Source organism: Enoplosus armatus, chromosome 2 (genome assembly GCF_043641665.1).
Source record: "Enoplosus armatus isolate fEnoArm2 chromosome 2, fEnoArm2.hap1, whole genome shotgun sequence".
NCBI classification, from domain to species: Eukaryota; Metazoa; Chordata; class Actinopteri; order Centrarchiformes; family Enoplosidae; genus Enoplosus; species Enoplosus armatus.
In genome coordinates this window covers 13,963,866-13,978,717 of record NC_092181.1, presented here as the reverse complement: position 1 = coordinate 13,978,717, position 14,852 = coordinate 13,963,866, and the positions used below count along the sequence as shown (strand labels likewise).

At 41.3% G+C, this 14,852-nt stretch overlaps 1 protein-coding gene across 1 annotated transcript in view; it reads right to left on the bottom strand.

The window, feature by feature from the left end:
* The window catches only part of grin2bb (glutamate receptor, ionotropic, N-methyl D-aspartate 2B, genome duplicate b), a 65,059-nt gene extending 56,645 nt beyond the window's left edge, over positions 1-8,414 (bottom strand). The window contains exon 1 of the mRNA XM_070915400.1: positions 8,220-8,414. Coding sequence (XP_070771501.1) covers positions 8,220-8,414 — 195 coding nt within the window. The remainder of the gene's footprint in view (positions 1-8,219) is intronic.
* Positions 8,415-14,852: the final 6,438 nt, after the last annotated feature.

Sequence of the window (14,852 nt, the reverse complement as noted above, 5' to 3'; positions counted from 1 at the left end):
ACAGACAAGAGCCATAATTCACTATGTCCACTATTTCCACATGTCCACTAGAGGTCCTTGTCAGGTAAAAGTAAACATAAGTTGGGCAAATGATCAGCTGTTGTTTTTCCTGTGAGGACATTTAATTTGTCTCAAACATCTGAAATAAAATTGCTCACTACTGTCACTCTGTGTCACAAAAGGTTAATCTTGTTTCATTTGAATAATATGGCATCTTTACATAATAAGATTAGCTGGGTAATTAGGCCTCATATGCTGGGCCAGTTAAAAGGCCAGATAGTTACTGCTGGCAGGGAGAAGGCAGGCAAGGCTACCAAAGCCTTCTGACAACCTGTTGTAACCGAGTGCAATGCGGAGAAGTCTCCTGTGATCTCCAAAATTACTCATCCTGTCCACGCACAGCACGGCCGCTGATAAAACGAACTCATTATACGGAGAGAAAGACGAGGGAGAGAAAAGGAAAAGAGAGAGGAAAAGGGAGAGGAGAGAATTTGCAGCCCATTTGAAGGGCACAATTAAAATTTAGAAATTTATCAGGAAAAAATGAGAGTGAAAAGCTCATTGTGTGAGTGTAGCCTGAATTCATGGGACGGTGAAGGTGGGACCACATTCATAAACAGTTCAGGATGTCGTTTCAGAAAACAATGCAATAAGGAAGCGAAAATGAGGAGGAGGACAGAGATGAGAAAAGGATGAAAAAAAGGGTGTGATGAGGAAGGGGAAGGATATTAGCTTCATGAACATCAACCTTGATTACTGATTCCAGTGTGTGTGTGTGTGTGTGTGTGTGTGTGTGTGAGGGAGTGTAGGACAGTATGATGAGTCTGAGAGACATGAATCTGTCTCATCCTGGGAGCACTCTGAAAACAATCTTACTGGCCCGCTCTCAGGATGCAGCGCAGACATGAAATATTTAGCTCCACAAACTTGCAATTTAAATTGTTGCTGCTGCTGTAAACACAGCTGTTAAGACCCTGTCTCCTTGAAATTCATTATATAGCACTAACTTCTATTCCCAAATATGTTTTTAAAGAGTACAAGTAATTGCTGTATGAATTAGGTTCACTGGCACATTTTTCCAGTGAAGGAAGTGCTACGTGTTTACGGAGGTAGTCGGGATGCATTGTGGCGCTAGAGACCGGGATTTGCATCCCGAGTCCCGCATATGGTTTGGTTTAGGCAACAAAAGGACTTTGATTAAGGGTAGGGAAAGATCGTAGTTTTGGTTAAATATTGAACAGCTCTGGGGATGTCTGTTGGTCCACCACTTTGGTCCAGACTGAAATATCTCAACAACCATTGGATGAATTGCCGTGACATTTTGGACAGAGGGGAATCCCTGACTTTTCCTCTAGTACCACCAGTAGGTCAAAGGCAGGTTTTGACATATCCAGTTATCTATCTGTTTAAATTTGTTCAATACTTGGATTTATGGACCAAATACCTGCAAAACTAATTAAATTCCCATCAGCCTCAGCTGTGCTAAACTGAGATGGTGAACATCGTAAACATTATACCTGCTAAACATCAGCATGCTAACATTGTCAATTTGAGCATGTCAGCATGCTGATGTTGGTATTTATCTCAAAGGACCCTAGTGCTTATGTACAACTTAACACAGTTATTTACTAAGACCACCATCTTTGCCCAACTTTAACCAAGTGCTGTGAGTCCTCGTATGGTACTTACATTTAGCTCTCAAAGACCACAGGAATGACACACAATAGAAGGAATTTTATTTGAGGGCAGATTTTCTGCCAGGCTCCATCTGTTGGACCCTTAAAGGGTTAAATGTACGACAGGCAAAGCCTGGAAAATAGGAACATCAATCATAGGCAGACTGCCATAGTATCTTTCAAAGACAGAGTAGGTAAGAGAGAAAGAAAGTGTGTTTAAAGCTAATAGGCTGGGATTAGTTTTACAGGGAGAAGATGGGCAAAGTAATCTTCACTGGAGCGTGTCTGTTGTTTTAGTCCTCTTGTGGTCGGTCATTTTATTCACTGTTCCTACAAAGGAATCCTATCATGTCCAATATAATTATCTAAAAAACTAGTCTTGTCTGATAACAGCTACCGTGTTATTTAAATTAGGGAAGGACCACCAGCTCAAACTGACAGACTTGTTCAGTCTTTGCTCTTGTAAACAAGCCATATTGTTGCTGTTCAAGTGCATCAGCATCAGTTGTGGAAGTTACATTTGACATACGGAGCATCTTTGTTGCAGCGACGACGCACAAGTGGAGCAGACTCTCCGGGTCTGTGTAATTTCTGATCACAGAGATCTCCTGCGCAAATTGGCTTTTCACATTACAGATGTCCCGCGTTTGTGATTACGTTCCACCCATTTTCTTGCAAACTAATCCTGCCTAAATAGGACTTAAGAATGAAGAGTGACAGAAGCAAGAATACTGAAGAATGTCACAAGATAACAGCTGCATAAGGTGCAATCTGCACAGTTTATTATTGTAGCTGGTTCCTTAATTCTGTTGTCTTTTGGGACTGGTCCTAATTGCAAAAGGGGGCATTACAGAGGCAGTCCATTATCCCCTCATGTACAACCCAGCAAGAATAATGGGATACATGGTGCATGCAGGATGACAGGAGGGGACTCATAAAACCACAAAATGGGAATGAGAACAATAGGATGAGGAAATAGAGTGCACCCTTGGCTCAAGGAATCGTGTCAGCTGTAACAGATTAGCAAAAACCTACGTATCACTGTACAGCTACCAGCTGGTCTGGCTGATGTCAAATAATGGAGGTCTAAGTGGGCAAACAGGTCCGCGAAATAATTTACTTCCCTGGTCATGTCTGTCTACCAAGAAGACCTCACACACTTCTGCGCAAAGGATGCCTATTTAAAGATAGAGAGGGTGTATAATTGTAGTAATCAATCAAGGAGTGGTGAGTCAGTTTTCACTGACAGACAGTGCTACGTCTGTGTAGGAAAAGGATTCTTTTATAAAGCAGCACAATAACAGTTTGTTCTTCTTACACACAGTATTTTGCCTTTCTTTTGATTGGAGAAAACACACAACAAGAGAGCCACGGCACAGCGGTCCATTCATCCACAAGTTCTACTACTGACCATCTGACACACAGTTATTCACCCCAGGAGAGATTTATATGAAACCAGCAAGAACGTTAAGCCCCCTCCATGGTTAAAAAGAAACTTGTAGGTAGTGTTGAATGGAACAACAAAATCCTGGGGGGGGGGGGATCAACTTTAAGAGGACATGACCATTCATGAGAAATGGCATCAGGATGCTCTGCACCTCTAGGTACCTTGTTTGCAGTGAAAACAACAGCTGTAATCTCCCCAAACACAGGCAAAGAGGCTATTATCATTGAACACCAGCATGCTCGACATGTCCACACACATGCACAGACACACATGTGCACAAAAGCACAAACACACACAGCTTAAGTCTCAACAATAGATCTGGAAGACCTCATTAGTCTGCAGAGCCGTTGAGTTGAGTGTGGGCCGGGGCCAACTCTGTCGTCCTATTATGCCAATACCAACACATGGCACGGAGTGAATTAATGGCTAAATGGAAGCGTGCAAATTGTTTGGTGCATAATGGGCCTACCTGCATCTGTCACTGATTCATTATAATGAGGTACTGGACAGGAAAATAAAGCCAGGAGTGCTGCGAGGTATCAGGCCAGTTTACTTGGCCGCACCATCTCTACTGAGACTGTGGAAACATGTGGAATAATGCGGTTTAAAGATCAAATGCCATAAAAAGGACACGTGTGTTCAATGTTGTTCTAAATGGAAATCAAATTGCTTGGTGACAAGATATGGAGAAATCAAGTGTTTCTTTCTCCACACAGAAGCCTGAAGCAAAGGACTTCAGGAGGATTCGGAGCAGAGTCGATTAGACATAATTGTGGACTGATAAGGAATGGACTTGGCAACCTGAAGGGAATTGAGTTATTGATGCTGGAAAATCACTCGCTCTTTCGCAGACGTATGCACACAAGCATGTGCACACATGATTAAGTTCACACAACGCCCTGCCATGACTCTATAGGCTTCATGTTCCACCTCACCCACACAGCTCTTTGCCTCTCCATCTGCGATTTCTGTCAGTGTTTTCTACGCTCTTCAGGCTCCCCTATTCCTTTATCTAGAATAGATAGATATTGTCCACCAAGACAGAAGACTGTCTTTAGCTCACAAGACATAAAATCAGTACAAAAGGTCCTCTGTCAAAGCATAGAAACAGTAACTGTAAATTCAAGGCATCAGTTAATTCAATATGAAGTGACTCATGGGCTACTATTCTCAGATAAAACTACACTCAAGACATCCATCAGTGTCTCCTTTATGTGTAAGGGGTCCCTAGATCACCAGCTTGGGCTTCGTCCCATTAACTACATAAGTACTGGTCAGAGGTTTTCCAGCGCTTAACGAATTCACCCACAATCCAGAAACTGCAATCTTAGAGTGTTCAGCAAAATTAGCAGACTGTGACTTTTTGAAGATTGTATTGATTCAGTATAAAATGTTAAGAGTCCATATCTCTGTTTAAATCCTGGCTGACTGAAATAAGTAGCATGCTGCACGTAGGAAAAAAATGATATGACATAGCTGGAAAATTTGTCCTTTTCGAATCTGCCAAAAAATGTTCTCTATGAATCGTTTGGTCAATAAAGAGAAAAACAGCAGAACTTCATATTAGAGAGGCTGGAACCGGAGAATGAGGCATTTTTGCTTAAAAATGATTAATTAGTACTTTTGATCAACCTAGCGATGAATCAACTAATCGTTTCATGGTTAATATTGTTTGTTTCTTGAAAAGAACTGAATATTCTGTATTGTGGTAAATTTGTGTTATGTAAGGGTATTTATTAGATTTTTGATCGTCATTTTTTAATTCTTCCTTTTCGTTGTGTACTGTATAAAAGTGCCAATAATTATTATTTTCATTATTGATTTATTTGCCAATTATTTTCTTGATTAAGATTAAGTCTTACAATTGCTTGTTTTGTCGACCAAGAGTTCAAAATCCAAAGATATACATTTACAAACATAGAAATATTAATAATAAAATATTTGTGAGCTGGAATCAGTGAATTCCAAAAAATAAGTTAAACCATTAATCACTTATCAAAGTTGTTGCCAATTAATTTATTGACAATCGACGAATTACTAGCTATTTCAATTCTAGTATTGTCCATTAGTTTTTTTTTCTTTTTGAGGTGTGATATGTTTTGATGTTGTGTGACTGAAGAGCTATAAATAAAACATTAAAAAACATAGAAACTGCTACAGTAGCACTAACAATCACTACGTCACAACAGTGAAACGCAATCCACCTCTCCATCCTCTCAAGCCTCACCACCCTATTTTTGATCCTCTTTCCCTGTGTTTTCACCTCTGTGTTTATGCTTTTATCTATTCATTTATCTATTCAACCCCCCCCATGACTAGGGCATCATTTATCCCTTCTCCCGTCTGGCACTGCGTTTGTCAGACTCAGAAATAGTCATTTATTTTCTGTCTCTCCCTCTCTAAATTGCTTTTATACTGTATGTAGAGAGAAATATATAAGCAAGTGGTCGCCATGCCAACCGTGTCCACTGCGTTCAGTCTCTCGTTCTGTGTGTGCATGTATGTTTGTGTGTGAGTGACTGACAGAGAACATGCCTAACATAGGATGAGTAAAGGTTTAGCGGTTATCACTGATGTGGGGTAATGCAGGTAGACCCCCCCCCCCCCCCCCCCCTCATCTTTTCTCTCATGTGCTGTATTCCCTCAGCAGTGCTTTTACATGTCTGGTACACTCTTATCAACGCTTTCCCTCTTGTCACTCTCAGTTTGTGCTCTTTGACTCTCTGTCAGCTGCAAAATGTGGTAATTATATGTTGAGCAAAATCCTCTTCCTCCTTCACACCCACACAAGTCGTGTTATTTCATAACCTTCACCCTCTCTCTCTCTCTTCTTTCTTCTTTATTCTCTTGTTCTCTTCGTCTTTATCTCTGTAGTATCATCACTCCGTTGTTGTTCGTCTTCTCCTTCCCCATCATCTCTACCTCCATCAACATCTTTGTCCACTATTTGACTTGTATAGAAGAGAGTAAGAAAAGGCCCTGTAGGCTTTATGAGTGTTTCTGAACCTGACACACATCCCGGAGACCACTGGAGGAATCGCCTTGCTGTGGGGACATTAAAGCAAATCTCCTTAAACTGGAGCCTTTTCTTTGATTCGTTCTTTATTCAAGTTGAGATGGCCTTGATTTAAATGTTCTGTGAAGCAACAGGTGAAGCCGGTAGAGCTGATTTCCAGATAACAGTCTGCTTTAAGGCTCCAAAAAGTTGCTTATTATCCACCATAATCGCTGCAATTTATCAAACATACCAGCTTTTCTAATTAGGGCATTTAGTAAGCTGATAATGACATTGGTAAATATGTTTGTTAAGATACCTGTCTTCCCATTACACATGAATTCCATAAATGTGAAAGCTTTAACTACAGTAATTGCAAGAAATCACTTTGTCTAATTATCATGCAGATTTATGCAGCAAGGTCCTCCGAAATCTAATCAGATCCGGTGCTCTACAGAAGAAAACTGCAGGGCAAGAATGGAGTTTCTGCCATGTATTAGTTTGTGATGTTTGAGATGTTTTGTTCACAAGAATGCCTTCATACAATAATCAATGTCTCATGACAACACAGAGTCCTCTGTAACATGTACCACAGTAGCCGGACAAAGTAAAACTGACAATGACCAATTTAATAGAAGCAGGTAGGCCTACAGTGTTTCAGTGATTTTTACAGATTTCTTTAACAAACTTCCATCAACATTATAATATATATATATATATATACATGTATATATATATATGTATATATATCTCTATAAGCTAAACTAGCACATATTATGCACTTATCTATCTCTTGCACAGCAATATTTACAATATTTATCCAATATGTTTTCACTCTGTGTGCAGGCTGATGTGATAATTGTGTCATAATTAAGTTTTTCTGAATCTGAATGACTTTGTACTCTTTTTTTGAAATGCTGTAATTTAATTTAAATGTGTTTTAGTTCGGAGATTGAGACGTTGGAGTACATTGAAGTTAAATATCTCTTTTTAAGTCTTCACCAGCTGCAATGCCGAATTGCAGACAAAAAATCTTTACTCAAGGTACACTTCATAGCTGGAAAAGCTATATATAATAATAAATACAAGCTATAATAAGTTATTTCCAAGGTCAGAAAAGATCACACTCAATTATAGAAAATATCTTGAACCTACTCAACCTATATCAATTATACTAAACTAAATATCCCTTGAAAACCAAACATACAGTAAATTACAAATGCCACAACTCATACCAAAACGGCAACGGCAGATAATCTCTATTGTACATCCCATTTCCTCTAAGGTGCAAACAAAAACCCAACCTCAGCGTCGTACGGATGCTGTCATTCTCCTGTGAGGGACGACACTGCTAAGCCTATTAACACATTATTTAAGCATACATTTCAAAGCCATTGTTCCATTTGTGGATCATAGATCCTCCTCGTGCAGCCTCGTCTGTGCCAACACTCTTCTATCCCGATCCCACAGAGATGTTTTTTTGACTTGTTATGTACTCTTTTGTTTCACGCTGTGAGTCCTTTCAGAGTTGAGTCGACTCGCTGTCAGGAGCTTCAATATGACGTCAGGCTCACAGAGGAGGTCAATTAACAGCTAAATCAATCAGCAGAGAGGCTGGGTTAGAATGAGAAGCAGCGCTGAGGGGTGAGAGGCTGATGCATCTTAAAATTTGCTTAATGAACCAAAAAACTAAATATCCTAAATTAATGCACTAATATGATGACTTTTATGGATTTTGTAGAAGCAGATTATCTTGGAAATAAAAGATTCAGCTATCTGTTTTCAGTCGGTGAATCTTGATTAAAGCTGTTGCAGCTAACATGATTTTGCAGGTTCTTGAAGGTGGCTGTTAAATTTAATCCAGAGACCCGGCCAGGTGTTTTATTCTCAACGCAAAGTATTTTAAAATAAGATATGGAAGTCACATCCAAGAAACATTATTGTAATTACTGCTGGATGACGAAGCAACAACACTATTCACTCAATATATTGGCCCTGATGTTTGTGCACTGTGGTTCAATTATTGATGTACAGTTCACAATTCAATGTCTTTTTTGTTTTTTTCCTTCCCCCAAAAAAAGCAAAGAACAGGTTTTCCTACCTTGGCAGCCATGACCATGGAAGAGCCTCCTCTGATGCCCAGGATGGGGATGTGTGTCTGGGCAGAGATGAAGTCCAGGATCTGTGCGATGGCCTCCTGGTCCGTGTCATCACCGAACACTACGCCCTGCAGAGAGTTCCTTGTCATTTGTGCGCAGATCCGATTGATGATGCTCTTGGGGTCAGTCTCATTCATAGTGACCACCTCAACTTTGGGAGGGTAAGGGATGTGGAGGAAGTCCTCTTTCTCAAGTCCGACGCCCAGGGTTACTTCACTAGAGTTGCCCACCAGGATGACAGCGATACTGAGGGAGTTGATCAGTTTGGGACTGATTGGGGGAAGAGCCGGTAAGCCAGGAGAGTATTGAGGAGGGATGACAACACCCCTCTGGGTGCCGCCTCCCCTCTGACCACCTTGTCCCCCTGGGGCACCTCCAGGCCCTGTACCTGGACCTCCACCCCTGCGAGACTCGCAGACGGGCAACAGGAGTATGGAGACGAGGAGTAGAGAGAAGGACAAGGAGAGGAAGGGCAGGGTCAGCCGAGGCTGAGAACAAGGATGATGAGAGGGCTGGTCTGGAGGAGGAGGAGGAGGAGGGTGATGGGGGGAGGAAGAGGGGAAGACGAAGCGCTTGTCCTGAAGACGGGAGGGAGAAGGGTGGAGGCTGACAAGCATTGTGAAGGAGTGTAAATGCCGTCCCTGGAGGGAAGGAGAGGGAAAAAGAGACAGAGGAAAATTATGTAAAACACTTCAGATTTGACCAAAAGTGAAAAGCATTAAAACATGAGTGTCCACAAAGTGTAAAAACCTCCAATTTAAAGAGATATATCATATAGGCTTGTATTGCATGTCAGATGATAAATAACAAAGAATTGCAGTCCAAAAATGTCTTTTCAGTACTTGTTCAACTGTCAGATGTCCAGCTCAGTACATACTGCATGTTGATGTTGGTATCTGCCCGTATACGCATGGAAGATATAGCTGCGTTTTTTTACACCCCAGGAAGTTAAATAATCATCAATTTTGTCTCAATTGTGGAGGGACTGTGGAGAAACTTGCACCACTTTTATGCATATTCTTTGGTCTTTTTAGAAAATAATACAAAACGAAACTGAGCGGTTCATTCGATTTTTGTTCTGTATTACACTCATTCACCCAGAGAGAAGAGGTTGTCACAAAAGAGATGAGGTTATTCATTTGAGTGGCTGTGAAAACCGTCAAAATGGGCAAACACAAAATGTGAAGCAAGAGCTAACCTTTGTTCGTATGAAAAAAGCTGGATGAAATGGTTGAACTACGTTAAATCAATCTCCTACTAAACTGATAATCAGAGCTTGCTCTACTTTTTTATATATGTTCATGTGTATATTAACTTACTCATTCTTTAATGACTTTTTCCTTTTTCTTCTCATCTGATGGATCCACACTGGGTAGAGCCTGTTTCACAAACTGAACAAATATTCTGTAATTACGCCATCGCTGTCGGCTCGCTGTTATGGATAACGCTAATAACGAATACTTTAAGAAAATCCAGTATTGGTCAGGATCTTAAAATGTACAGACGATTCAACCCTGTAATTGCCAAACTAAGTGACCCACATAGCTGGTATCAAACCGCACACTGAGAGAGGTCTGTAAGCTCTCATAGAGCATCAAGTGACAACGCCACATCCATTATACTGTGCTGTTACTTCCTTGGAGGAACCCTGTGGCACACATCAAAGAAAGAGCGGGAAAGCGATTGTGAGCTCTGAGTGTATGTGTGTGTGTGTGTGTGTGTGTGTGTGTGTGTGTGTGTGTGTGTGTGTTTTGAGAGAGTCAGGACAGCACTGGGTGCATTTTGACAGATTGACAGCCTCACAGCTTCATGGACTAGCTGCCAGGCTAAGTGACCATTAGACACTCCGGACCGGGCTCAACCGAGTCTCTCTCTCTTCTTTTTCGTCTCTCCCTCTCTCTCCCCACTTTCTCCCTCCCACACTGCTTTCGTTGCTTTTCTCCCTTTAACCCTCCGAACCTGTGTTCTTTCAGTTGCTCCCTCCAACCCTCTGAGATCCTTTCGCTGCTCTTTGATGTCTGCAGACCTATTATTTACTATTATTGCTATTATTTACTGCTCCTCTATTAGCAGCCATACAAAGCGCAATGGAGCAGAGTATAGAGGAGAAATGATGGAGGAAGGGGAGAGGGGAATAAAAGTGAGGGAGAACGAGAGAGGCGGAGTGAAAGATGTAAGCAGAGGGAGGTGACAGGCTCGGAGAAACACAATTAGTCATAGCCTGATGTGAAAATTGTGGTTTCTTACTGTGTGTGTATGTGTGTGAGCACACGCACATGCTAGTGTATCAGGAGTACAAATTTGTACATATTTTCTGCAAAGATTAGAACGAGGAATCTTAATGAGTACATGTTCATGCTCATATTCTAAATTAAGCACAGGGGGGCACTTTAGGAGAGGGACAAATGAAGAGCAGAGTAAAAGGTTTCTTCTTCTTCTTCGCTCGCACAACACCTTTGCTAATCTTTTATTTATCAAGTGCTCCGTGTGTCGTGGAGCTGATCGAGTCAGCACCAAAAATAAAAGTCCAAACAAAACAGAGAAGAAAGAGTGAAGTTGTGAGGAGAACTGAAGTGGCAGAAAACAGAAAGCAATGATTAATCTGTGAAACAGGGCGAGCACAAAGAGAAGAGGCCGGACAGTGTGGAAAATCAGAAGAGGAGGAAATGTGATCTCCGCATAAAAAACAGTTTGTCTAAAAGGTCTAATTACCAGAGGTTTGTCAGGCTTAATTGCAGGTGCACATGCTAATTGTAAACGAGCTGAATTCTCCATGGGGGCGCCACAGTGGAGCCGAGAGAGAGAGAGAGAGAGAGAGAGAGAGAGAGAGAGAGAGAGAAGGAGGAGGAGGAAACGAGTGGGAGGAAGGCAGCAGAGAGAAGAGAAGAGGAGAGAGAGGAGTGGGGTGAGGGAGAGAATAAATAGAGACATACACAAAAGAGATGGAGGTGGAGGAAGGAACAGCAATAAGAAACCCAAAGGAGGGAGGGAGCCAGGGAGGGGGCTGTGGAAGGGCAACACAGCTGAAGAAAGATGAAAAGAGGACATGATTAGCACAGGATGATAATAGAAGAGTCATGGGTGGGGAGGAGGTTAAAGAAATCTAAAGGAAAAACTATGCAAGAAGGAAAGAAATGGTCTCAATCCACAGTGTGCTGGAAAAAAAGGGCTGATGAATCTGCTCTGGTGGGGGGGGGGGCTACTGGAAAAAAATCTTTAAAAATAATGCAAGAAGTGTGACAGTAAACGAGGGAGCAGAGAGAGACAGAGACCCATTCGGATATGCGTTTCTGTGTAACAGCAGTGCTCGGTTTCCATAGTAACAATTCAAATATGCCTCCACATAACACTCCTGATGGACAGGAAGATACACACAACTCGCACACTCGCACTAATTCATGCAGTACACTACATGCGGTGCGTGCCCTCGCCTAATAATACACAATTTACTTTTATCCAAGCTGGCGCATATCGCTGCGCCGACTCTCCCTGACAAAAATAAAACGCTTGTAACATAAAATAAATAGCACGGTTGCCTTCGCACAAACGTGTGCACGCACGCCCACATACACACATGCAAGCTAACTTAATGCACTCCTGCAGATAGAGATGATCCACTGCTCCGCCTTTTAGTGTACCTCACATTAAAAATGAATCTCCAAAAGGGCTACAGGCAAATAAACAGAAATAACACGATGGAGGGAGCAAGCAGACAGAGCAGGAGCTGCTGTGACACTTGTACTAAATCAGACCTACATACAGCATCTCCACTGTCATTAACGGTTCCCAATTAATAACACTTAAATGGAGGGTGTCAAGAGTGGATCATACTCACAGCATAATAGAACAAAAGTAAACCATCTAACACTGCGTCAACGTTGACATATGAATTTATGTGCTCTCGTGTGCCCATTACAACACTTACACAGCAATTACAATAACATATGCAGTGCAGAGACAACATGGATAAGTGGCGATGAATGGCTACACAAAACACCCACGTGTGCATTGCTTGCATCCAGTAATTTACTGCAGACGTGAGTAACCTTCTACCAGGTGCTCGAGAAAGACACATATGCACTGTGGGTCAAACACTGTTTGGGTCAGATGACATCTGAGCCCTCCAGATGCATCTCCGTCTTCTGTTTTTCCAATATGAAAAGACGTGTGCGCCCCTTACGTATGCACATACATGCACAAATTCACACACACACACACAAAATGAGGTTCATGTGCACACAGCAGGCTCTGGGGTTGAGCTACATCATGCCAATAAGACGGAGGCATCGGCCATGTCACACTTAACATTTACAAAAAGCATTGACCACAGAACTCCGTCAAATGGCACAAACCACCAACAGAATAACCAGAGCTGCTTGAGACACTCATGGACTTCCAATCTGCCGATAAAGATTCCACATGATCAATCAAGCCATGAACCATGTGCCTTGATCAGCTCGTCCCCCGTCAGTTCCCACAGTAATGAATATGTGTGGACTTTAATGGTCAGATGTTTTTTCCTGGGGATTACAGACTACAGTGGATATACTGCAGAGGCTCCAAGCAGCAGCCTGAGAGACATTAAAAACGGAGTCTGCCACGCTATTTAAAACACACGTAGGCCATCATTATCAGGCTCTACTATATCCCCAGAGACTTGATGTGGTGGGCTGCGCTGTATAGCATTTGAAAGGCATTGTGGATAACATAAGCTGACAGGCATATCTATTAAGGAGCCCATTTACATTCAGTGGGTGGTCAGTTACAGGTAAGAGTTGTACTTTTGTCATCTCCACTGAAGCACACACTGCAGCAGACATGATTTATAGATAATAACAAATAAACAAATAAGAAATAACAGTGTGATTTAATGAATTATAAAAGGCATTTCAATACTACTACAGACTCAACTGTAAAAACAGAAAGATCGTTGAGAGTTGTCATTTCATTTACTGGTCTAGATATCCCCTGGAGAGATGCCACAGCAGGTGACAATGTTTGACATTTCTGTTTACGACAACTCCAATATTTCGTCAATAATTCAAAAATGTACTATTTTATTAACTAGAGAATGTTTTTTCTACGCATCCACCCAACATGTTTCCTATGATAAATGCTCTGTGGGTAAAAGACTACAACTATTTTTTTTTTTTTTTTTTAAAAGAGTAAACAAGTGACACAATCAGGGCATCATCTCTGGTGTTAGCACGTGATCTATCCTTGGGTAAATGCTGGTATTCAAATTTCGATGCAGGTGACCTTTGCATACAATAAAAGCAAGCAGAGGAAAAGAAAATTACAGTTTGTTGACTTTACAAAAGACAGCATCCTGTGGGTTTGAGCAAAACATTCTGTTGCATCTGTAGCTCTGTCTGTTGCCTCTAAAACTGCACGTGTGTCCCCACCGGTTTAATATTATTAATATTAATATTGTACCCTTTTTGTTGACTCTTATTCAATACAGAATCAAAATACTGCTTAAGAAAAACAACGTTTTAAATCACCCGCACCAAAGAAACTGTGTTGTTTTTGGTGAGTGACGTTCACTGTGATGTGTCAGTCAGAGCTGTGTGACATTGTTGTGTTCAGTCAGGTAATCAGACATCATGCAGCTGTAATGACTCCCCTGCAGGGGTGGTGGAAGCCAACACAAGTTCTATTTACATCCTGTGTAATTATTCAATTCACTCTCACAAAATCAACTGTCAATGTGAGCTCAGTGTTTGCTATAAAATATACTGACTCTCCACTACGCTGCCATGGTCATAATAGAATAAATACATATTATACTGCCGTTGAGGACTATTATAAAAAAACATGTTGTGGCATCAAATGACTTAACAATCACATTGAAGGATGATGTTTTTCGACATTTTAATCCAATTGTCAACAAATCCTATGAAAAGACCAAAACAAGCAACGCGTTAAAACCACACGAGGTCGTTGTTTCAGGTAAAGGTGGGACATGAAATATGATCCACGGAGAGTAGATTTGAGTGACAGATCCATGAGTATGAAGGCTTATAAATAGCTTATAATCATTTTATCTCTCATCAGATGACATTGCAGTCCAGCAAAAGTTGAGGCAAAAACTAAAAGTTTTTGCCGGACGACCCTGTGTATGTTTTTTGCTGGAGCCCTGTGTGTCGGCACCCAGCTGCGTCGCTGAACTCTCCTCATTCACACAGGGCTAAAGTCAGTCTGAATGCGGCTTTACTTCGACTCTCTTTACTCTCCAACTTTCCTACCCCGTCTGTGGCTCTCAGCACTGGGCCCATTTGGTCCTACTGAAGAGGTAACTCTCTAAAAATGGCTCATACGTATCTAGTTTAATTTTTTAAAGTGCTCAGTAATTTCCTAAAGCAGATGGGCACTAAAGTTTTAAGCAAAGTTACTCAAAAAGTAGTAAATAGAGGATTTGGGATTGGGGATTGTTTTCAGCTGTGGATTAATACATATTTAGTGGCCTTGTGAGTATTTACAGCACAAGGAAAGTTATTTTGAGAGTGACTAGAAATAAACTGCAGTGCCTATTTCTCATTATAATGAAGGAACATGTCACCCAGTGCAACGGT